General features: G+C 52.4%; 1 protein-coding gene across 1 annotated transcript; it reads left to right on the plus strand.

Moving 5' to 3' along the window:
* Positions 1–15: 15 nt before the first annotated feature.
* Positions 16–25,199, plus strand: MAST1 (microtubule associated serine/threonine kinase 1). Its single transcript, XM_049877055.1, has 26 exons — positions 16–119; positions 1,733–1,821; positions 2,285–2,360; positions 4,290–4,368; positions 6,985–7,145; positions 7,291–7,366; positions 7,462–7,671; positions 10,859–10,960; positions 11,040–11,172; positions 11,253–11,320; positions 14,416–14,501; positions 14,591–14,799; positions 17,181–17,319; positions 17,424–17,556; positions 17,693–17,858; positions 17,958–18,059; positions 18,232–18,354; positions 18,951–19,060; positions 19,961–20,139; positions 20,215–20,462; positions 21,283–21,486; positions 21,681–21,910; positions 22,395–22,517; positions 22,601–22,737; positions 23,595–23,782; positions 23,872–25,199. Exons 1-26 carry the CDS (start codon positions 37–39, stop codon positions 25,128–25,130), a joined length of 4,713 nt encoding a protein of 1,570 aa, XP_049733012.1. The 5' UTR covers positions 16–36; the 3' UTR covers positions 25,131–25,199.
* Positions 25,200–25,221: the final 22 nt, after the last annotated feature.

Genomic DNA, 25,221 nt, shown 5'->3' on the forward strand with positions numbered 1-25,221 from the left:
CAGCCGCACCTGCCACCATGTCGCCGCCGCCGGGTCATGTCTGACTCTCTCTGGACCGCGCTTTCCAATTTCTCGATGCCCTCCTTCCCCGGCGGCAGCATGTTCCGCCGCACCAAGAGGTAGCTCCCTGACCCCCAGACCCTGCCCCAGCCTTTTCAAAGTGGCCCCTCCGGCCGCTGCCGCAAGGCGGGGCCCAGGATGCTGCACCCGGTCCAGCTGCGCCAGAGGTGTCCGCGTTGCTCCTTCCCCCGGGGAGGGAGCTCCATGGGGACCGATGTGGGCCGAGGCTGGGGAGGGACTGCACGCTAGAAGGGACCGCCGGGGGGAGGGGGCTGCGCCGGGCGGGGGGCTGCTACGGCGCCTTTGTCTACCGGCGCTGCGTCCTCTGGCAGCCGGTTGAGAGTGGGGGAAGAAGGAGAGGGTGGGGATGGGGGGCTTGGCACCCTCAGAACAATAGCCGCAGCCTGCCCCCGCTTCCCCATGCCGCGCGCGCGCCTGGACGCGCTAATATGCTCAGTCACTGCGGCCAGGATGGGGGGGATAGAGGGCTAGGGGCACCTTCTCTCGGGAGCTGGGATCCTGAGGAGCAGAAAGAAAAGGGGGGCTTTTATCAGAGGACAGGCTCTCCCCTGAAGAAATACAGCCTCACACCGAAAACAGTGACACACGGCGTCATGCAGGGCATGATGTCACACATATATACACACACAGCACTAGTGGCCCAGATACACCCATGAGGCGCCATGTACACCCAGCCAGGCAACAGCCACAGAGCAGAGCCATGTACACAGGGGCAACTCCAGTGTCACACACAGGTATCACTATGTCGTGTACACGTAGTAAGATGTCACGTGCATAAGAATCCACACATATGATTATGCCATCTGAGATGTACACACACAAATGGGATGGTGACACATTCATGCATCCAACAATGTCACACTGTACAGCATCAACCTAGGCATATCACAGGCTGTTTCACACCAAAGCCAGGATAAACAAACACAGGAAATTTTGCAGAGATGGTGATACAAAAATCACACATTATCACACGCAAGACTCACCCCAAGGAATGTCGTACATAGTGACATGCTCCGAATGCCAGTGTCACAGGGTGTGAAATTCACAAACAGTAGATGCTGCATATGGACACACACAGTAGATATCAAACACAGATATAAGGACAGCCTCGTACACACTCAGAAAGCCACACAAAGACAAACATGTAGCAGAGATGGCACACCTAGACATGAAAAAGTGCCTTTACACACTATGTCACATAGGCGCACAAAGGCAGAGTCGTGTCACACAAGATAAACCCAGCTATTGTCACACATGATGTTAAGACTAGAAAATGCCCAGTGTCACACAGCGTTGAGCTCACACAGTGGATGCCACACGGGGATACACACAGTGAATGTCATGCACAGATCCAAGGACATACGGACAATCGATCACCTATGGTGTCACGGGCATCATCATCACACTAGGACTGTGCTTCACAGGGTCATACATGATCCTCACAGCAAATCTCGCACGCACATCACACATGCATCCCACACACACAGTCGAGGCTTCCATGGCCGCCTCCTCCGAGCAGTCCTCTGGGCCCCTCCAAGCATACGCGGTTGGGGATTGGGTAGGTATCTGAGATGAGAGGGCGGCTGGCTGGGCTCACGGAGTTCACCGGGCTGCGGCCCGGCCGGGTCTCTCTGCCTCGCCTTCCCCGCAGCTGCCGCACCAGTAATCGGAAAAGCCTCATCCTGACCAGCACTTCACCCACGCTGCCGCGGCCCCACTCCCCACTGCCGGGCCACCTGGGTGAGACGGGTGGTGCTGTATTAGTGGGAGTGGGTCGGACTAAAGGAGGCGGGCCACAAGTGAGGGGGTGTGGCCATGCCGCGGAGGGAGGGGGTGCAAACCTCATCTGGACAGAGGAGAATCCGGATTGGACAAGGAGCAGGGCCACCCGTGTGTGGGCGTGACCAGTACGCAGATGGACGGGCAATGGTCCGGGGAGGGCTAAGAGATGCTAGATGGAAAGGGGAGGGGGCAGAAAAAGAAGCCGTGCCTGAGGGGCGGGGGCAGTGGAGGCGACTGGGCTAATCTGGGAACCAAAATGCTTAGAGAGGTTGGGTCACAGGGAAGGGGGCGCGGTCAACCCATATGGACAGATCTAGATGTAAGAGGAGACCGGCTGCCGTTCGCAGCCCCCTTTGGGGATTAGGAGGCCTGATGGGATTGCCCCACCCCAGGCCTAAAGCGCTCCTTCCTTCCGCCACAGGTAGCAGTCCCCTGGACAGTCCCCGCAATTTCTCCCCCAACACCCCCGCCCACTTCTCATTCGCCTCCTCTCGAAGGTGAGTCCCTGCCCTCCGCAGCCCCAGAACCCTAGCCGGCACTCTCCCCACCCACCGTATGGGCCGCCATCTGTTCCACCTCCTAATTGCATCCGTGCTGGCGCCTAAGGGGACCCCCAGAGTGCCCCAATATCCCAGCGGGAAGGAGCTTCTAGCCTCAGAGGCGGGGCTTATCAGAAGGCGGGGCCAGTCTCGAAGCGGGAACCGGGAATGGGCGGGGCTTCTTTTGCAGCGGAGCTAAGGCGCTTGCGCTCACGTGCCTAGAGTCTCAGTCTTTCGAGCCGGAGGCCGGGCGTTTCCATAGCAACAGGGCTGGCGAGCCGAGATGTGGTGCGCAAGCGCAGACTGCGTGGCGCCCATCGAGGAACTCTTGGCCACTAAGGTGGGGGAGGGCGGCTATGGCTATCTCTTGAGGTCCCAGGAATCTAAGGTTTCCCTCTGGGGGTCTCTGAGGGTTTCTGCAGTGTCCCTAAAATAATTATCTGTGGACCTTTGGTGAAACTGGGGAGGCAGAGAAGTTTCCCTGATTTTTTTGAAGAAACTTTCTGGGCATTACTGGGAAGCCGAGAGGAATCTCTTTTTCTTTGAACTTTATTCATTCTAAAAACGTCTGAACACCCGCTATACGCTGGGAACCGAGTATACGGAGTGAACAACACCCCATTTCTACCCTCAGAGTTGGGTGGGTGCGTCAGGTCAGGGAACGGGGATCACGACAAAGGGTGGTGAAGGCCGTGGTGTGGCAGTCACAGGGGGCAGTCACAGCTCCCCGGAAGCGTGAGCAAAGTCTCTCCTGGTCTGTGGAATTCAGCTTGGGCCAATAGGGAGCCAGATAGGGCTCAAAGATTGGGCCTGATGTGGTCAAATCTACCTTTGAGAAGGAATTGGGGTATCTGGTGGCAGATGGGCAGGAGGGGGCCACACAAGTACTCGTGAGAGGTGATGGGATCCAGGCCAAGTGGTGGTGGCAGTGGGGGAGGATTTAGGGCATACCGTAGGGCACTGACTACAGGAAGGAGTGAGGGAAGAGTCTTGTGTGTGTGTGTCCATGTGAGTGTACAACTCTGTGTGTGGATGTGTGTCTGTGAGATTGTAAATGTGAGTGACTATGTGAGAGAGCTTGCGCCTGTGTGTGTGCATCTGTGTGTGAGTGAGAATGTGAGGGAGTGTGTCTGTGAATCTGTAAATGTGTGTGAATATGTGAGGGAGGATGTGCCTACAATGTGTCCATGTAAGTGTGCATGTGTGAGTGTGAAAGAGTGTATGTGAGAATTTGTGTGTGTGTGACTGAATAAGTGAAGGTGTCCTGAATGTGCCTGTGTAAATGTGAAAGTATGTGCAAGTGACTGTGCGTGTGTGTCAGACTGTGATTATGTGGGTCTGTGTAAGTGTATGTATCTATATGTGCGTCTGTGTCTCTATGTGCATGTGTGTGGGTGTCTGTGTGTGAAGTATGAATGTGTGTGACTGTCAGTGTGTGACCACACTAGTCACACTAATATTAGTGGGTATGACTATGAGAGTGTCTTTGAAGTTCTGAATGTGAATGTGTGTGTGTGTGCTTGGGGGAGGGACCTTTCTTCTCTAAGAAGACTCAATAAGTCTGCCTCTGAGAGGTTTATCATGGGGCATTCTCTAGGGGTATACTTTTGTGGTCCCTATGGGAAGACTCTCTTGGGTGGCCTTTTCCACTCCTCCTGGGGTCCACTTGTAGGACTTGTTTGGTGTAGGGCTTGCAGGAGAGGAGGATCATGGGAAGCTGAGACTCCCTCTCTACCTCCTTGGCTTTGAGGTGAATGGAATCTTGGGGAGCAGATATATCCCTCCCCATCCCCTACCCTGTCTGTGGTCAGTCAATTCTGTCACACCCCAAGGACTGGGGGGGCTGGGGGAGATTGGCGGTTGCTGAGCACCTCGACTGGGTTTCAGGGCGGATGGACGCCGTTGGTCTCTGGCCTCACTCCCTTCTTCTGGCTATGGCACCAACACGCCCAGCTCCACGGTCTCGGTGAGTGTGGGAAGTAGGTGGGTGGGGACTTTGAGGGGAGACCTCCAGCTCACAGGCCCACACCCAGGCCAGCAGCCCAGGCTGGCTTTAATAAGGACCTTGGGTTCCTTTTCTCCAAGGATGTTCACCTGTCCATCTAATAGCCAGTTACAGGTCCCTTCCAAAGCTTTGTTCTCTGCCCTGGGCACACCTTCTTGGAGGTCCTACTCATCTTAGACTCATTTTTACAGATGATGACATTAAGGCTCAGTCAGTTAAGCTACTTGCCCAAGGGTCTGCAGCTGGCCAGGGCCAGGCCATGACTTTCGTCCCTGTGGTCTGGCCTGGAGCCCATTTGCTTACCCACTGAAATATTCAAGGTCTTTCTCTCCAACTGCTCCTTTTCTACCCATTTCTCTGGTTCACTCATCCACCCATTGGTAGCTTGTTCAGCAGACATTTATTATATGGCTTTCATGGCATGGGTGGGCTCTATGAACTGGACCAAGGTCCAAGAATTCGCACAGCTTGGTCATGAGGGAGACAGTCCAGTAAGAACGCATTCACAGTGCAGGGTGGTTGGAGCTGTGATGGTGACTGCAGGGGGGGAGGCACATGACACAGCTGGGAGGTCGGGGAATGCTTCCTGGAATAAATGGCATTGAAACAAGACCGAAAGGGTCAGCAGGAATTTGGCAGATGGAAGAAGAGGGAGAAGGGTGTCCCGGGAAGCGGGAACAGCATTTCCAAACTCCCAAGAGGCCAAAGAGAACTTTGCACATTTGAAAAGCTGAAAGTAGCCTTGTATGGCTGGAGCTTTGGGCTGGAGGTGGAGCAATGGAGGTGATGCAGGCAGGGACTTGTGGTTCAGCATACCAGTTGCCGTCAAGTTGTCTCCAACTCATAACGATCCCATGTGTGTCAGAGTAGAACTGTGCTCCATAGTGTTTTCAATGGCTGATTTTTTTGAAGTAGACCACCAGGCTTTTCTTCTGAGGAGCCTCTGCGTAGACTCGAAACGTCACTCTTTTGGTTACCAGTCAAGTGCCAGCCAGGAACTCCATGGGTCAAAGTAGAGAGATGAATTTTATTTTAAACATAGTGGGGAGACTTAGAAAGGCTTTATTGCTTTATATCAAATTGTATTAAAATTTCAGTCCGAATGATTTAAAGTTGTGATTCTGGAGGCCATAGGGCATGGGCATTAAAAAAAATATTTTTTAATAGGTGGGGAACTTTAAGCAGGGATTTTTATGTTAGGTACTGTAAAGTTGGTTCTGACTCATAGCAACCCTATGCGCAATAGAACAAAAACACTGCCTGGTCCTGTGCCATTCTCACAGTCATTGCTATGTTTGAGCCCATTGTTGTAGCCACTGTGTCAGTCCATCTCATTGAGGGTCGTCTTCTTTTTCACTGACCCTTTACCAAGCATGATGTCCTTCTCCAGGTACTGGTCCCTCCTCATAGCATGTCCAAACTATGTGAGATGAAGTCTCGGCATCCTCACTTCTAAGGAGCATTCTGACTGTACTTCTTCCAAGACAGATTTGTTTGTTCTGGCAGTCCATGGTATATTCAATATTCTTCACCCACACCATGGTAGAAATGCATCAATTCTTCCTTGGTCTTCCTTATTCATAGTCCAGCTTTTGCATGCATATGAGGTGATTGAAAATACCATGGCTTGGGTCAGGTGCGCCTTAGTCCTCATAGTGACACCTTTGTTTTTTAACACTTTAAAGAGGTCTTTTGCAGCAGAGTTGCCCAATAAAATATGTCATTTGATTTCTTGACTGCTGCTTCCATGGGCATTGATTGTGGATCCAAGTAAAATGAATAAGCAGGGGGGTGATGTTTAAAAAGATTGTTCTGACTGCCAGCAGAATCAAGTGGATGTCCTCCTGTCTCTCCACTGATGTCTATGTGTCTGTCTGTAGGTCTGTATTTTGCCCCAACTGCAAGCCAGGCACTGACCAGGGACCAAGCAGAGCTAAATCCTTGCTCTCCAGGAGCAGACAGCAGTAACATAGGAATAATAAAAATGTGGTAATCAAGAGATAAATAGCTAAGGAGAAAGCAAAACACGGAAGGGATAGGGAGCGACGTGTGTGTTCTGGGAGGCCTCCCTGAGGAGGTGACATTTAAGCGAAGACTTAAAAGAGGCAGCATGCTCCGTAGTGGATGTGTTCCCTGCAGAGGGAACACACAGTGCAAAGGCTCATGCCTGGTTCATTCAGGATCATCAAAGTTGCTGGTGCAGCGGGAGCAGAGAGTGTGAGGGGCAGGGGGAAGAAGGTGAGGGCAGGGAGGTGACAAGACAGCAGACAGGGCCTCATGGGCCTAGGTGAAGACTTGGGTGTTCAAGCTGAGTGAGGTAGAAGCCCTGGACAGAGGAAGGATATGACTTAACTCAGGTTTTAACAGGATCCTTCTGGCCACATCCGTGTCTATCACTGTCTGCATCCATGTCTGTCCTGTCTGTCACCAGGAGTCCCAAACAGGGCCCCGGGACCCAAGGGATCAAGCTCTGATCCCTGCCTTGCCCAGGGGCCCACAAGGCCTGGAAATGCCAGCCCAGGGTCCCTAGCTGTGGGTGCACCGCGTGGCTCTGACCGGCCACGCCCCTCCCCGCAGTCTTCCTGCTCCTCCCAGGAGCGCCTGCACCAGCTGCCCTACCAGCCCACCGTGGACGAACTCCACTTCCTCTCCAAACACTTTGGCAGCACCGAGAGCATCACCGACGAGGATGGCGGCCGACGCTCCCCGGCTGTGCGGCCCCGCTCGCGGAGCCTCAGGTGGGCCAGGTTTCCCCTCCAAGCTGGTGGTCTCGGGGCCTCTGCACAGGGAGACCCCTGTTCCCACCAAAAAACTGGGCTTCCGACATGATGGGTGACGGTTAGACATGGGGGGACTGGACAGGGTGACCTTCTCTCCCCGCAGCCCGGGGCGCTCCCCCTCCTCCTACGACAACGAGATCGTGATGATGAACCATGTCTACAAGGAGAGGTTCCCGAAGGTGAGGCGGCGGGTCCCGGCTCGCGCGCTCCCTAGCTCCGCGCGCCCCCTGGCGGCAGGCGCCGGCACCCCCGCCTGCCTCCGTCCCGCCCGCAGGCCACAGCGCAGATGGAGGAGAAGTTGCGCGAGTTCGCCCGCGCTTACGAGCCCGACAGCGTGCTGCCGCTGGCCGACGGCGTGCTCAGCTTCATCCACCACCAGATCATCGAGCTGGCCCGGGACTGCCTGGCCAAGTCCCGCGACGGCCTTATCACCACCGTCTACTTCTACGAATTGCAGGAGAACCTGGAGAAGCTGCTGCAGGATGTGAGTGCATCTCAAGTTCTTCACCCCTAAATCAGTCCCGATCCCCCCACCCCCTCTTCGCCCCACATCCACTCATAAAGCATCGACCATGCATTAGGCGCTGGTCTGCAGAAGAGGATTCAGTGGTGCCCAGAGTCTGATGGGGGAGACAGGAACTAAACCTCCCTCCCCTCCTTCAGGTCTTTACCCAAAGTTCCCTTCTCAATGTGACCTTCTAGACCCCCTCTCCCATTTAAAATTTTTCTGCTACACGCATTGCCCACTTTCTCTTTATTTTTCTCCTTAGCATTGTCTGTTATATTGTATATTTTTTCTTGTCTTATTTCTCGTCTCCCCCCTGGAATGTGAAAAATGTGAGGGGGAAGGCATAGAGGGAGGCACACAGTAGGTGCTCAATAAATGTTGGATGAATGGATGAATGAATGAAATTAAAGGTGATGATAGCCCCATATAACCCAGTGATAATGAATTGCCTACTTTGTGCCGGCCACTATGCAGACTATGTGGCAGTGAACAAAACAGTTAAAAATGGTTGCACTGATGGGGCTGACATGTGAATGACGGACAGACAAGAAACATGGAAACAAACAAATCAAGGCATTGGGTGATTTCAGCTGAGGCTAAGGGCTTTGAAGCAGATAGAACAGGGTAATGACAGAGTGTTGGGAACTCCCTTGTGAAGTCCAGGAGGCCTCCCTGGAAGAGGTGACATTGAAATTGGGACAAGAATAATGAGGAAGTGGTAGCTATGAGAAGAGCTGAGTGAAGTGTGCAATGTACCAAGCAGAAAGAACAACTGGTGCAAAGGTCCTGAGGTGGGAAGGCAGTCTAGAAAATTCCAGGAACAGAGAAGCCATGTGGCTGGATCTTTGTGAGGGGATTGTGTTGGAGAAGGCTGCAGGAACCAGAATACTGGGTTCCAGGCCCTCAGCCCAGACTCACAGGGCAGCACATTGGTGTCAGTCCTGGATTTGGGATCTGTAGAAGTTGAGAGCACAGACTTCAGCCAACCCACGTTTGCATCCTTACTCATCATTCACTTGCTGTGTAGCCTTTGCCAAGTCGCTTAACCTCTCTGTGACTTAGTCCTTCTGCTGTCAAAAAAGGATTCACTCATTCATGCATTCCACATATATTTATTAAGCACCTACTGTGGACCCAGAACTGACCTAGAAACTGAGGAATCAGATGAAAATAGAATAAATAAAAATCCCTGCCCTTGGGGAGTAGGAAGAGATAGAAGATAAGCAATAGGTATCAGGGTTGAGGCTAGGATGAGGCAAGTGTTTAATTTTTTTTTCCCAGAACATTCAAGTAGTTAAAAATATACTGAAAAATTGAAAAGTAGGTGTAATCAAACCATATTATTTTAAGCTTATTAAAAAAGACAGAATTTGTTATCTTTTTTACTTCCTTGGCTTTAATGGAAACAAACTCATCAATAATGTTTTATTAAAATCATTAGCTAAACTTTCCGGAATAAACTGAATGCTTTGAAGTTCAGCTTAGCAGGGGCAGGGGTTTGGGGACCATGGTTTCAGGGGACATCTAACTCAATTGGCATAATAAAATCTATTAAGAAAACATTCTGCATCCCACCTTGGAGAGAGGCATCTGGGGTCTTAAACGCTAGCAAGCAGCCACCTAAGATGCATCAATTGGTCTCAACCCACCTGGATCAAAGGAGAATGAAGAACACCAAGATCACAAGGTAATTATGAGCCCAAGAGACAGAAAGGGCCACATAAACCAGAGACTACGTCAGCTTGAGACCAGAAGAACTAGATGGTGCCCGGCTACAACCGATGACTGCCCTGACAGGGAACACAATTGAGAGCCCCTGAGGAGGCAGGATAGCAGTGGGATGCAGACCCCAAATTCTCACAAAAAGACCAGACTTAATGGTCTGACTGAGACTAGAAGGACCCCAGTGGTCATGGCCCCCAGACCCTCTGTTGCCCCAGGACAGGAACCATTCCCAAAGCCAACTCTTCAGACAGGGATTGGACTGGACAATGGGTTGGAGAGGGATGTTGGTGAGGAGCGAGCTTCTTGGATCAGGTGGATACTTGAGACTATGTTGGCATCTCCTGCCTGGAGGGGAGATGAGAGGGTGGAGGGGGTTAGAAGCTGGCGAAATGGACACGAAAAGAGAGAGTGGAGGGAGAGAGCGGGTTGTCTCATTAGGGGGAGGGTAACTGGGAGTATGTAAAAATTGGGAGTGTGTAGCAAGGTGTATATAAGTTTTTGTGCCAGAGACTGACTTGATTTGTAAACTTTCACTTGAAGCACAATAAAATTTTTTAAAAAAACAAACCACTAAAACACATAGACTGGTGCACAGTTTTCCTTCTGCTTCAAGCTCCAAAATGCCTCAGCATGGCCCTGTTGAACCCTGTCTGTACTTAAAATTTAGATGTTTTGTTTATGATGAATTTTTTGCATTAATTATGATTTTTTAAAAGTATCACATTATGATATTAGTTGTCTTGATGACCACATTTTTTGACACACTCACTCACCTCACACTGTCCCAGCCTTGACAGACATGATAACCCAAACCCAAACCAAACTCAGTGCCCTTGAGTTGATTCCGACTCATAGTGACCCTATAGGACAGAGTAGAACTGCCCCATAAGGTTTCCAGGGAACGCCTAGTGGATTCAAACTGCTGACCTTTTGGTTAGCAGCCAAGCTCTTAACCACTGTACTACCAGGTCTCCAATAGACATGATAGGTAAGTTAATATATAGCATGTTAGAAGGAGTGTTGTGTGATAGAAAAACAAAAAGTACAGAAGGGAATCAGTGATTGTGGGTGCCACCAGGAGGTGGGGTGCAATTTTAGGTTGGCATAGGGGAGCCATAGCAGACCTCCCTGAGGAAGGGACACCTGAGCAGAAACCTGAAGGAGGTGATGAAGGGAGCCATGTGGGGATCTGGGAGCAGAACATGCCAGGCAGAGCGATCATAGGACTGTTTGGAAGGTGGATTGAATGAGTTGACACAGGAAGACTTTAGGCCAATGTTTGCTGTAATAATAATTATTTTTACTTTATGGCCTGGACCTCGCTTTTTCTCACCTGTAAAATGGGACAACAGCAGCTGTGTGCATGCTGTGGGGTTGGAAGGGGGGCTTGACTGAGTCAGGGCGCCTGTGAATCCTCCTCTTGTGCCCCTTGCCCCAGGCCTATGAGCGCTCTGAGAGCTTGGAGGTGGCTTTCGTCACTCAGCTGGTGAAGAAGTTACTTATTATCATCTCGCGCCCTGCGAGGCTGCTGGAGTGCCTGGTGAGGGGCCTGGGCATGGGCGGGGGGCTGGTGGGAGCCCCTCAGAGCCTACCGCAAGCCCACCCCTGCCCTGCCTCAGGAATTCAATCCCGAGGAGTTTTACCACCTGCTGGAGGCAGCCGAGGGCCACGCCAAGGAGGGCCACCTTGTCAAGACGGACATCCCCCGCTACATCATCCGCCAGCTTGGCCTCACCCGTGACCCCTTCCCAGGTGCTGGCTGGCGGGCGCAGGGGGACTGTGGGTAAGTAGGCTCAACCCCAGCCTCTAACTCACTGTCACCCCCTTCCTAGACGTAGTTCACCTGGAGGAACAGGACAGTGGAGGCTCCAACACGCCTGAGCAGGACGACCTCTCCGAGGTAAGGCCAAGAGGACCTTAACGCTCTGGTTCATGGGCAGGCAGGCCTGGGCTCACCTGCTGGCTCTGCTCCTCAGGCTGTGTAGCCTTTAGCTTTTGGTCCTCCACCTTGAGCCTCAGTTTTCCCATCTGTAAAATGGGGTTAATAATAATTTGTGTGTACGTGTGGTAAAATACACATAAAATAAAATTTTTACCATTTTAAAGTGTATGATTCAAGAGTGTTTAGTATATTCATAATAACGTGCAACCATCACCACTAAGTTCCAGAACTTTTCATCACCCCAAAAGGAAACCCCATACCTATTAAGTAGTCACTTTCCATTCCTCCCTTCCCCCAGTTCCTGGCAACTACAAATATATTTGTGTCTCTATGAATTTGCCTATTCTGGACATTTCATATAAATAGAACCATACAATACTATTCTGGACATTTCATATAAATAGAATCATACAATACATGTGACCTTTTATATCTGGCTTCTTTCACTTAGCATAATGTTTTTGCAGTTCAGCCACATTATAACATGTATGAGACCGTCATTCCTTTTATGACTGGATAATATTCTATTATATGAATATACCACATTGTGCGTATCCATCCATCCGTTGATGGACATTTGGGTTGTTTTCACTTTTTGACTATTGTAAATAGTGCTACTGTGGACATTTAGGAAATCCTGGTGGTGTAGTGATTAAGAGCACAAGGTCAGCAGTTTGAATCCACCAGGAGCTCCTTGGAAACTCTATGGGGCAGCTCTACTCTGTCCTAGAGTTGTTATAAGTCAGAGTCGACTCAACAGTAATTTTTTTTTTAAATGAACATTTATGTACAAGTATTTGTCTGAATACTTGTTTTCAATTCTTTGGGGCATATACTTAGGGGTAGAATTACTGAGTCATACGGTAATTGTAGGGGAAACCCTGGTGGCGTAGTAGTTAAGTGCTACGGCTGCTAACCAAAGGGTGGGCAGTTCGAATCCACCAGGCGCTCCTTTGAAACTCTATGGGGCAGTTCTCCTCTCTCCTATAGGGTCGCTATGAGTCGGAATCGACTCGACGGCACTGGGTTTGGTTTGGTTTTTTGGTTTATGGTAATTGTATGTTTAACTTATTGAGGAACCCTGCATGGGGCTTTTGAGCGGATTGACTGTGGTCATGTGTGTTAACAATTCAGTGTGGTCAGAAGAACCGTAATTCCACCCCCCGGCCCACAACACTCTGCTGAGTATTCAGGATGTCTAGTGGAGACTGCATGCAATAATGGGCACATGTGTGCTTTTTCTGGACTTCTAGTGTTTTTCAAAAATTTGAGGCAAAATATAAAAATCAGAAGATTTTGTCTTAAAATCTAGGTTTAGACCTTCGATTCAGATCAGAAGGGCTGACAACACTGTGGTAGAACCGGCTGGCATTGAGTGGGGCTGTCCTGTGATATCGGGTACCTGATCCTCAGTCCCCCATGACCCCCACCTAGCCTCCCTGGCCTCTGAAGGCACCTGGGTTTATGACTCTTGTTTCATTGTGTCTATGCATTCACATTCTTTATGCATATATTTAAAAGAATCTCACTCTACTTGCCGTTTATTTAATTTTTTGAATAGGTAATGGAATGACATGACTCAAAAGTCTAAAACTCTAAAAAGGTATTTATCTCGAATTGTTGTTTGCAGGATTCTATGTAATTCCATTCAATCAAACTTGTTAATTGAGTGATTCAAATTTTCCATATCCTTGTTCAGTTTTTTCCCCCAATTGATCTAATAGTTACTGAGAAATATGTGTTAAGTGCTTGTTTCAAGCAATTTCTCCTTGTAATTCTGTTGATTTTTTGTGTCAGATCTTTTTAAGCTACATTCTTAGGCACATACAAGTTCAATATTTTGTATCTCATAGATAGATGTTGTGTGCGTGTGTAATCTTTATGTTGTTGTCTCTGAGTGGTACAAATGGCTAAGTGCTCGACTACTAGTCGAAAGGCTGGCAGTTCGAACCCATCCAGGGGCGCCTTGGAAGATAGGCCAATCTGCTTCCGAAAGGTCACAGCCTTTAAAACCCTATGGAGCAGTTCTACTCTGCACAAGTGGCCTCATCATGAGTTGGAATCTACTCAACTGTAACTGACAACAATGTTTATATAATAAGTCTCTTTGCCTGTAATAAAATTTGCAAAAAAGAGATACAGTGAAAATCTTACTCCAGCTTTGTCCACCATTGCCCTGTAGCCCCCAAATATGATTAGACATTTCTATTTTTGCCACTTGTTTTACACAAAGGGTAGATACTGTAATACTGTCCCTTACATTTTTTCTACTTAATAAAATACTTTGGAAATCTTTCTGAATTGGTGTGCAGAGAGATTACTCACTCTGTTTAATAGTGGCACAGTATTCCTTTATACAGATGCCCCACCATGTATTTGTTTAACTTGCTTCCTATAGACAGGCACGTGAATTGTTTCCAGTTTTGCAGTGAGCAAGATTGTACATATCTCATTTTTCACATGTGCAAGCGTATCTGTATCATGAATTCAAAGGTAAAATGGCTGAATCAAATAATACATATATATTCTGATATATATATATTCCCAAAGTGCCTTCCATAGGGGTTATACCAATTTACACACCCAACAGCAAAGTATAAAAGTGCTTGTTTTCCCAAACCTTTGTCCACAGAGTATGTCAACCTTTTGGATTTTGATGCCAAACTGTAGGTGAAAAATGGTGTTTTGGGGTGGTTTTAAATTGCCTTTCTGTCATATGTGAGATCAAGCATCTTTTCCTCTGTTTAAGAGCCTTATGAATTATAGTTCACATCTTTTCCCATTTTTTTTTCTTTTCAGCTGTTATTGATTTCTGAGAGTTCTTTATATATTAGGGATGTTTTCCATTTTGTGGGCTTCCTGCCATCTTTCCTAATAGAAAGAAGCTAGGAATATGGCTTCAGAGCCAGACAGTCTCGATCTTGAGCTCCTTCGCTGTGGCACTTGGAAGAAGGGCACATCCTTTCTGCACCTCAGTTTCCCCATGTGTAAAATGGAATAATGAGAGTCCCAGTCTTATGATGATGATGCTGGTCTCCATCTTTCTCCTTCAGGGTCGTAGCGCCACCACCAAGGCCAAGAAACCTCCTGGGGAGAATGACTTTGAGACCATCAAACTCATAAGCAATGGTGCCTACGGGTGAGCCACCCGGGGCTCTGGCGGGGGGCGGGTGGCGGAGGCCAGGTGTCTTGGAGGTGACGGCCGGTCCCTGCTCTCTCCCCCTGCAGTGCCGTCTACCTGGTGCGGCACCGTGACACACGTCAGCGCTTTGCTATGAAGAAGATCAACAAGCAGAACCTGATCCTGCGCAACCAGATCCAGCAGGCCTTTGTTGAGCGCGATATCCTCACCTTTGCCGAGAACCCCTTTGTGGTTGGCATGTTCTGCTCCTTTGAGACCCGGCGCCACCTCTGCATGGTCATGGAATATGTGGAAGGTGTGGCTGCCCCCAAGGCTACAGGGTAGAAGGGGAGTGTACACAGGCCAGGGCTATTGAGTGGCCTCCCTGAGGCCTAGTTACCACCCATCTAGCCATATTTACTATCCGCCCATATGTTTATCCACCTATTCATCCATCTAGTCTTTGATCTGTCCCTCAATTCCCTCTGTTTATTTACCCAGCCATCTATTTATCTGTTTTCCTTTTATCCAAGGATAAATACACTCATCCAAAGATCCATCCTTCCATCCATTCATTTGCTTATCCATCTCCTTATCCATCCATACATCTATTCATCTATTTGATTCATCCATCACCTTATCCATCCATCCATCTATTTTTTATCCATCCATCCATCTGTTCATCCATCTTTTTATATATTTACCCATTCATTCCTCCATTTGTTCACCCACTCATTTGCCATCTATCAGTCTATCCAATATCTATTTATTAATCCATCATCCTTCCATCCATATTTTTACCTATTCATCCATTCCACATCTATCTTATCCACGTATGTATTTATCTATTCATCTATAATTTATCCATCAGTTTACTTATCCATCTACTTATCCATCCACTCATCAATCTATATCTTTTTCACCTAATTATCCATCCACCCCTCCGTCCATCCATCCATGCATGTATTCATCCAAATGTTAACCTACCCATCACCCAGACACACATGTATTGTGGTAATTAGGGCATACACATAATTTCAGGGTGCTACAGCTATGCCACCCCCAGCCTTAGTCAACCATCACTCAACAAATATCTCCCGTTCATCTCCGTCATGCCACATGCTGTGCCAAGTGTTGGTGACACAGTGGGGTCCCAGACATACATACCTCTCCCTCACGGAGGTTACATCCTGCTCTGTGTAGGCAGACAATAAACAAGCCAAGGGAACAAGTTCATTTCATGTAGTGAGTGACAGCGAAGACCATAAGGTTCAAGAAGAAATGGTGATGCAGTAGACAGAGGGCTTCCCCAAGCCTGGACTATATTAGGAAGGGGGAACCCCATCTCTTGGGTGTCTAGATTTGGAGGAGCATTGAGGAAGCCAATGGAGCTGGGGCCAAATGAGCAAGGGGGCGGTGTGGGGAGATGAGAATACAGAGATGAAGGACTGAGCGTGCATGTCCTGGCAGGGCCCAGATGGCATTGGGATTTCATTTGGAGTACAGCATGAAGCCACTGGGAGATTTTAAGCAGAATTGACATGTCTGATTTATGTTTTTAGAATATCCATTTGGCTGCTGTAGGGAGAACAAAAGCAGGGAGACCAGGGCAGGGATGACTGCATGAGTCAAGACCAGTGATGATAGGTTAATGGCAAAGGAGGTGGAGAGAAGTGGGCAGAATCAGGATCTCTTTGGTGGGTTGAGCACACAGTTGGTGATTAATCAGTGCCTACTAAGCAGGGCCCATCCCTAGTGTATCATCTGGATTACAACCCAGCTAGATTCTCCACATAAGTGTGTGTCAGAATAACCTGGGGTCGTGGCCAAATACAGATTCCTGGTCCCTACTCTCAGAGAGTCTGAAACCCAGCTAAATCTGGATCAAGCAGAAGGAAAGGGAGAAAGGAAGGAATTTGCACACATGATTAAAAAATTACCTTCAGGAATGGCTGTATCTAGGTATCCAAAGCATGTCATCAGGAATCTGTCTCTATCTTTTGACTCTGCTCTCCCATGTGTAGATGTCCCTCTAGATAGGCCGCTATGTAAAAGGTTGCCACCACCAGCTTCCATCTTACATGTTACCAGTTTAGTGATCCTTGTGGAAAAAGAACTTTTGTAGCCCAAAAGTCCGAGGGCTGACTCACTGGATCAGCTTGGGTTACATGCTGATCCAGCTGCTTTATGTGGAAGGAAAACCTGACCCTTTTTAAGAAAAAAGGAGGAATGGATGTTGGAGAGACAGAAATACAAATGTCCATTAGAGTAACTCTGGCAGAAGCCAGGAATCTGCATTTTAAGACTTTTCAACCCTCAAGGTTCAGATGCCAGGAGGATGAGGGCTGCACTCCCAGATGCAGTCAATAAGCAGGCAGACTTTTGTCCTGACCAGTCTAGTGTTCAAGTCCCACCTCCACCATCACTTCCTGTGCAACCCAACCACTTTTGGAGCCTCAGTCCCCATCGGTGTAAAATGGGCTGCTCACACTGACTTTGGAAGATGGATAAGAAGGCAAGAGTAGCCTGGTAGATGACAACTGCCCGTGTAACCCGGGAAGAGGGAGGCTCCTCTCTGACCCTCAGTTTGCTCTATCTGTAAAATGAGGGCAGACTTGGTGTTATGTGTGTGTCGAGCGCTTGGCTCTGGGCCTGGGGTACCTTCTTCTTCACAAGGGCCTGCTCCTTCATCTGTAGGTGGGGACTGTGCCACCTTGCTGAAGAACATCGGGGCGCTGCCCGTGGAGATGGCTCGTATGTACTTTGCGGAGACGGTGCTGGCACTAGAGTACCTGCACAACTATGGCATCGTGCACCGTGACCTCAAGCCTGACAAGTGAGCCTTGACCATCACTCTGTGCCCTTGGGAAGCCCCTAATGGGGAAGGCCAGGGGTGATGTGGATGGGATTCGCCTTTGAGACCCCCACCTATGCCTGCAGCCTCCTCATTACCTCCATGGGTCACATAAAGCTGACGGATTTCGGCCTTTCCAAGATGGGGCTCATGAGCCTCACTACCAACCTGTATGAAGGCCATATCGAGAAGGACGCCCGGGAGTTCCTGGACAAACAGGTGTGTGTGCGGGCATGGGGGTCACTGTAGGTGAAGTGACTCGGCAGGACTGTGGGGCCAAGGGTCTGGTGGGGGGCACAGCACCTCCTCGAGGCCCCTCCTACGGCCAGGGCGCAGGCTGACCGCCTGCCCCCAGGTGTGCGGGACCCCAGAGTACATCGCCCCCGAGGTCATCCTGCGCCAGGGTTACGGCAAGCCAGTGGACTGGTGGGCCATGGGTATCATCCTCTACGAATTCCTGGTGGGCTGTGTGCCCTTCTTTGGAGACACGCCCGAAGAGCTCTTTGGACAGGTCATCAGCGGTGCGTATCTCTGTGGTGGGTGGGCAGGGGGCATGGGGTGGGCCTGCCTAGGGCCTGTGGACTTCAAAAATGACTCCCAGCCCCATCCTTGCCCTGCAGATGACATTCTATGGCCCGAGGGGGATGAGGCCCTACCCACAGATGCCCAGCTCCTGATATCCAGCCTTCTGCAGACCAACCCCCTGGTCCGACTTGGGGCAGGTAAGGGGTCTGCTGTGCAGAGGGGCTGAGGGCTGAAGGCCGGGGGCCTTTGGTGGGGGCTCCATAACCCCAGGCCCAGCCTGGGCTCCAAGTGCTGTAGCCTGCTGCAAAGACAGGAGGGGAAGGCTGAGCCCTGGCTGGAATTCACTCCCCTTCTCCACCTCCTGCCCAGGTGGAGCCTTTGAGGTAAAGCAGCACAGTTTCTTCCGAGACCTGGACTGGACAGGGCTGCTGAGGCAGAAAGCTGAGTTCATCCCCCACCTGGAGTCCGAGGATGACACCAGCTACTTTGACAGTGAGCAGGGACAGGAGGCAGGGCCTGGATGCAGGGTGGGATCCAGGGAGAGGTGGCCTGAGGTAAGGCCTGGGTTAGATATGAGACCAGACTCTTAGATGAGGGGGGGAAGGGGTGCTGAGTTTGCTGCGGGGGCGTAGCTTGTTTCTGGGGTCGGGCAAGATGGGCGGGTTCTGGTGTAGGGGTGGGACTCACTGAGAGATCTACCTAAAAAATGAGGCTGGGGTACGGTTGGGCCTAGACAGGGGTGAGTTCTCAGTTCGGGCCTGGCCTAGGGGCGGAGCTAGGACCTAGCACTTGGCAGAGACATGAGCTGGCCTGAGGTGGCAAGGTGAAGAGTGCCTGAGGCAGGGTCTGGGGTGTAGCCTGTTTGGAGGCAGGGCTAGAACTTCGAGAGGGTTTCCGCCCCCCCACCGCCCACCCCATCAGGTTGGGGTGGGAACCCAGCTGAGGGCACTGCCTGGATCAGCTCCAAGAATGAGGCAGAGGTGTGGCCTGACTTGCTGGCCGGGCTTGAACCTTGAAAGGGCTCTGATGGGGACGTGATCTGAGGACTGGTCCCGAGCCCCAGCTCACGGCCCACATACCCTCCCCAGCCCGCTCGGACAGGTATCACCACGTGAACTCCTATGATGAGGATGACACTACAGAGGAGGAGCCCGTGGAGATCCGCCAGTTCTCTTCCTGCTCCCCGCGCTTCAGCAAGGTGGGCCCAGGTGGGGCTTGGGGCGGCCTGGGCGGGGCCAGGGCTTTGCAGGCAGGACCCGGACTGAGGAACCACTGGCAGAGAAGGCAGGCCTGGAGTGGGGCAGGGCCAAGGAGGCTCCCAGGAGCAGGGTTCCAGGCACGCGAAGTCTTAGACTGGAGAAGCTCCCGAGGTGGCGAGGGTCCGGGATTGATGAGGTCTGGGGGAAACAGGGAAACCCTGGTGGCTTAGTGGTTAAGTGCTACGGCTGCTAACCAAGAGGTCGTCAGTTCACATCCGCCAGGCACTCCTTGGAAACTCTGTGGGGCAGTTCTACTTTGCCCTATAGGGTTGCTATGAGTCGGAATCGACTCGACGGCGGTGGGTTTGATTTTTTTTGGTTTGGGGAAGCAGGGTGGGGATCTATGGGACCGGCCTTTGGCGCTGAATGGGACCTAAAGGGAACCTGAACAGTCGTGGACATGAAGCCCACAGAGGGGCGGAGCTAGGTCTGGGCGGGGCGTGGGCAGGTACTGGAGCTCCAGAGGAGGAGCCGCAGAGGCGGGCTTCAAGCTGGGTGTGGCCTGGGCGAGGGCATGGAAAGGCCGGCCAAGGTCTTGCGCTGAGAGCAGCTTGTGGGGGCGGGGCCTAGCCTGGGCGAGGGTAGATATAATTGGGTGGGGTTTGGAAGGGGGCGGGGCCGGGTGGAGACCAGATTGGTCCCTGCACGCGCAAGGTAGGGCCCAAAATGGTGCAGGGCCTAACGTTGGAACTGAGCTGACGAGCGAGTAAGGGAGGTAGCCCAGAATTGGGCGGGGCCAGCCTTGGGAGGGCGGATGGTGGTTTGGGCGAGCCCGGGAGTGGGAAGGAGTGAAGACAGGACCTGGGGGCTATTCTTGTCCTCCCCCACTCACTTTACAGGTGTACAGCAGTATGGAGCAGCTGTCGCAGCATGAGCCCAAGACCCCAGTAACGGCAGCGGGGGTCAGCAAGCGGGAGCCGAGCGCCAAGGGTCCAGAGGAGAAGGTGGCCGGCAAGCGGGAAGGGCCGGGCGGCCTGACCCTGCGTGAGAAGTCCTGGAGAGGGGGCTCCCCGGAGATGTGAGCGGGGAGGGGGGTGGTCTGGGGGATGGGCCCGAAGGGGCGACCTCTTCTAAACACAACCCCGTTGTGCAGCAAGCGCTTCTCAGCTTCCGAGGCCAGCTTCCTGGAGGGAGAGGCCAGCCCCCCGCTTGGCGCGCGCCGCCGCTTCTCAGCCTTGCTAGAACCCAGCCGCTTCAGCTCCCCTCAGGAGGATGAGGATGAGGTCCGACTGCGCAGGCCTCCCCGGCCCAGCTCTGACCCCCCAGGCTCACTGGATGCGCGCGCCCCCAAGGAGGTGGCTCCAGGGGACTACCACCTCAGCTCCGGGGACCCTGACGCCAGTGAGTGCCCCCTTGTGCTGCCTTCCTCGATTGTTCAAACCCATTGCCATCGAGTGGATTCTGACCCATAGCAACCCTAGAGGACAGAGTAGAATTGCTAGAGTTTCCAAGGAACCACTGGTGGATTTGAACTGCTGACCTTTTTGGTTAGCAGTTGTAGCTCGCCATAACTCTTAACCACCGTGCCACCAAAAACCAACCAACCAAACAAACCTATTACCTTTTGGTTAGCAACCATAGCTCTAACCCACTATGCCACCAGGGTTTCCTAAATGATCATAGTAGCACTATTTACAATAGCCAAAAAGTGAAAACAACCCAAATGTCCACCACTCTGTCCATTCCATTCCAACTCATAACAACCCCATAGGGCTTCCAAGGCTATAAATCTCTACAGAAGCAGACTGTCACATCTTTCTCCAGTGGAGCCACTGGTGGTTTCGAACCACTGACCTTTCAGTTAAGAGTCAATGGCTTTGATCACAGCACTACTAGGGCTCTCCCAATTCTCCGGCGCCCATATATTCAGCATTTCATGAGCCTGGTACTGTATATGCAAAATCTCATTTAATGTTCACACTCCAACCTGGAACTCTCAACAACATAAGGAAAACCCCGTATGCCGGATCGGACAGTCAAAACATGTTTTTGAGACCTTCTCTGTATCAGGAGCTGTGCTGAATGTGTATGTTACCTGCGTTCATGGAACTCACAGTGCAGTAGTAGAGAGAAGTGGGGAAAGCATTCCAAGCAGAGGGAGCAGCATGTGAGAAGTCCTTGGCCTTGGCCTGGCAACTGACTCACATGCTTTCTGTTGTAGCTGATCGCCCACGCCCAGAAGACCTCTGCCCACCCCTGAAGGATGGAGACCCATCAGCCCCTAGGGCTACCAATGACCTGGTTCTGCGCAGGGCAAGGCACCAACTGACAGGCGATCCTGTGGTAGAGAAGCGGCCGTCTCGAACCGGGGGAAAAGTCATCAAGTCAGCCTCTGCCACTGCTTTGTCTGTCATGATTCCTGCAGGTGATGCAGGGCCCCACCTGGCAGGGGAGGGGATGCTCCTGTTTGAGCCAGGACTGGCCAATAAAAACACTGTATGCCCCCCCCAAAGTGATTGGTTCAGGGGTGGACCAATGAGAGTCTGCCCTGGACGTTGTCTGATTTAGGAGGTCTTTATCTTGTTGGCCCTGACCCCTGACCATAGTTTGTGTCTGCAGTGGACCCGCATGGCAGCTCACCCCTGGCCAGCCCCATGTCCCCACGATCTCTCTCCTCCAACCCGTCCTCGCGGGACTCCTCGCCCAGCCGGGACTACTCACCGGCTGTCAGTGGGCTCCGCTCCCCCATCACCATTCAACGCTCGGGAAAGAAATATGGCTTCACACTGCGTGCCATCCGCGTCTACATGGGTGACTCAGATGTCTACAGTGTCCATCACATCGTCTGGGTGAGCACTCATGGGTGGGGGTGTGTCCTGGGGTGTGCGGGGCGGGGGAAGAAAAGGAGCCCCCCTGGAATGAAGGACAACTCCCACGTTAGAGCCAGGTAGCCTGAGTGAGAATCCTGTGTGACCCCTTGTCACTTCCCTGAACCTCCACTTCTTCATCTGTGGAATGGGGGTAATAATTACTACATATAGTGTTGTGAGGTTTGAACCTACCAGCCACACCTCAGGAGAAAGATGTGGTAGTATGCTTCTATAAAAATTAAAAAAAAAAAAAAATTTACAGCTTTGCAAACCCTATGGGGCAGCTCTACTTTGTTCTATAGGGTCACTATGAATCGGAATAGACTCCAGAGGAGTGGGTTTGGTTTTGGTTTTTTTGAGGTTTACATTGCATGTGGACGTAGGTGTTTGGCACATAATCTTTTTAAGTTTTCTTTGTTACCAATCATATTAAACCTGCCCCTGTGTGGTGCCCCATCTCCAGCATGTGGAAGAGGGAGGCCCAGCCCAGGAGGCAGGGCTCTGTGCCGGGGACCTCATCACCCATGTGAATGGAGAGTCTGTTCATGGCATGGTGCATCCGGAGGTCGTGGAGCTGATCCTTAAGGTGAGTGCAGGGGAGAAGGGTGGGGAGAGCCTGGGGACCTGGAGCTGCCTGAGCAGCCTAAGCATTCCCCCTGCTGGCCCTAGAGCGGCAACAAGGTGGCGGTGACCACAACGCCCTTCGAGAACACCTCCATCCGCATTGGCCCTGCGAGGCGCACCAGCTACAAGGCCAAGATGGCTCGTAGGAACAAGCGGCCTTCCACCAAAGAGGGGCAGGAGAGGTAGGCGGTGACTAGTGCAGTAGGCGGGGCTATCAACAGTATACCGGGATCTTGGAGCAGTAGGCTCGCTAAGGCGGGAAGTGCCCAGGTGAACCGGAGAAGTGCGCAGGAAATGTGGCCCGGGCCACTGACTGAAAAGCAAAGACCGGAAGACAGGAAAGTGGGAGGAGCCAGGAAAGGAAGCTGCACCTGGATCCTAGATTGGGAGAAAAGGATTGTGGGCGTATATTGGGCAGATGGGCCGACCCAGCAGTTGATGGGTGAGCCCACATTGGGAGGGAGGGGTCATGCCAGATTGGTGGGGCCAGGAGATGGTCCTGCCCTGTCAGATGTGTTTAGACTGGACTGGAAGCGTAGGAGAAAGAATTTCTATTTGGAATGAGTGAGCCAGGTAGGACTGGGCCAACTAAAATAGTTTCTTCCCTTATAGGAGGAGCTAGGAGAGGTGGGTGGCTCCAACAGAGCGTTCAGTTTTGATAAGTGTGTTTGGCCTGGGAAATGAGTAGGTGGGGATTCGAGTGGGAGGAACCAGACAGAACTGAACCAGGTGAATTTCTTCCTATCCTGAGAGGTGAATTGTAGCTGCCGAAGGAGGGGTTAGAAGAAGTTGGTTCTGTTTTGATGTGTGTTTCTAGTCTGGACTGGGAGTGGCTAGAAGGGGATGGGTGGGGCTCAGGTGGGAGGAGCCAAGATGGGCTGAGCTAAGGGAAGTTCCTCCTGTCGGGATAGGTGTATTTTAGCTGGGGGGCGGGACTAAGGGGAGTGGGCGGTTCCAAGATCTGTTGGGCGACTCTGAAGTGGGAGGAGCTGGGAGTTGGGGAGTCGGGTCAAGAGTAGGCCCTCTCCTTCTTCCCCAGCAAGAAGCGTAGCTCCCTATTCCGGAAGATCACGAAGCAGTCGAACCTACTGCACACTAGCCGCTCGCTGTCGTCTCTGAACCGCTCGCTGTCGTCCAGCGACAGCCTCCCGGGCTCACCCACGCACGGTCTGCCCGCGCGTTCACCCACTCACAGCTACCGCTCCACGCCGGACTCCGCCTACCTAGGTAGGCTCTGTGCCTGCGCCGGGGTACCACTGTCGGGGCTGGCGGGCGACACCCTCTCTCGCTTTTGCGACATCCTCTCTCGCCCGCAGGTGCCTCGTCACAGAGCAGTTCGCCGGCCTCAAGCACGCCCAACTCGCCGGCATCGTCGGCGTCGCACCACATCCGGCCCAGCACGCTGCACGGCCTCTCGCCGAAGCTGCACCGCCAGTACCGTTCCGCGCGCTGCAAGTCGGCCGGCAACATCCCGTTGTCGCCACTGGCACACACGCCGTCCCCAACGCAGGCATCGCCGCCTCCACTGCCGGGCCACACGGTGGGCAGCTCCCACACGACGCAGAGCTTCCCGGCCAAGCTGCACTCGTCGCCGCCGGTCGTGCGCCCGCGCCCCAAGAGCGCAGAGCCCCCGCGCTCGCCCCTGCTCAAACGCGTGCAGTCGGCAGAGAAGCTGGGAGCTTCGCTGGGCGCAGACAAGAAGGGTGCGCTGCGCAAACACAGCCTCGAGGTGGGCCACCCGGATTTCCGCAAGGACTTCCATGGCGAGCTGGCGCTGCATAGCCTCGCTGAATCCGATGGCGAGACGCCCCCAGTTGAGGGGCCTGGCGCGCCCCGGCAGGTTGCGGTCCGCCGGCTGGGTCGCCAGGAGTCGCCCTTGAGCCTGGGCGCAGACCCGCTGCTGCCCGAGGGTGCCCCCAGGCCTCCGGCGTCGAGCAAGGAGAAGGAGTCCCCAGGTGGCCTTGAGGCCTGTACCCCGCCCCGTGCGACGATTCCGGGGGGTCGGACCCTGGAGCGGGATGGTGGCAGCACTCGGCATCAGAGCGTGCAGACTGAGGACGGCACGGGAGGGGCCGCTAGGGCTGTGGCCAAGGCGGCACTAAGCCCGGTGCAGGAACATGAGACTGGCCGACGCAGCAGCTCAGGCGAGCCGGGCACGCCCCTGGTGCCCATAGTTGTGGAACCCGCCCGGCTGGGGACCAAAGTTGATCCTCCCCAGCCTCTAGGCACGGACTCCAAGGGGCTGCAGCAGCCCGTGCCCCTGGTGCCTCCAGTGCCCGAGGCCCCCCGAGGCCGGGAGCGCTGGGTGCTGGAGGTGGTGGAGGAGCGGACCACGCTGAGTACACCTCGCTCCAAGCCCACCTCCCCCAAGCTTTCCCCAGATCCCCAGGCCCCTGTCCTAGCCCCATCAAAGAGTCTGCCCAGCAGCGCAGGCCCTCCAGCCCCACCTGCTTCAGTCCTGGTCCCGGGGACTAAGCCCGAGGTGGGGTTGTCCTCCCGATGCCCTGTTGAAGCTGTGCCGCCTCTAGGCCTGACCAAAAAAGGGGCGCCCTACCCTGCACCCCCAGGCCCATAGTGCAGGGGGCTCCGGCCTAGTGCTGTACAGCTACCTGTATACATATGTACACATATAAATAAAGTCAGTGCTGTGTGAACTTTCTGGGGCT

The sequence above is a fragment of the Elephas maximus genome, chromosome 3, assembly GCF_024166365.1.
Source record: "Elephas maximus indicus isolate mEleMax1 chromosome 3, mEleMax1 primary haplotype, whole genome shotgun sequence".
NCBI classification, from domain to species: domain Eukaryota; kingdom Metazoa; phylum Chordata; class Mammalia; order Proboscidea; family Elephantidae; genus Elephas; species Elephas maximus.

What these genes read in the sequence shown, in the direction of transcription:
- MAST1 (XM_049877055.1), top strand. Translation starts at nt 37, where the DNA reads ATGTCTGACTCTCTCTGGACCGCGCTTTCCAATTTCTCGATGCCCTCC. An exon ending in CCCACTGCCGGGCCACCTGG is followed by an intron (nt 1,822 to 2,284) that starts GTGAGACGGGTG and finishes CTTCCGCCACAG; the next exon opens with GTAGCAGTCCCCTGGACAGT. An exon ending in CTTTGGACAGGTCATCAGCG is followed by an intron (nt 17,859 to 17,957) that starts GTGCGTATCTCT and finishes CTTGCCCTGCAG; the next exon opens with ATGACATTCTATGGCCCGAG.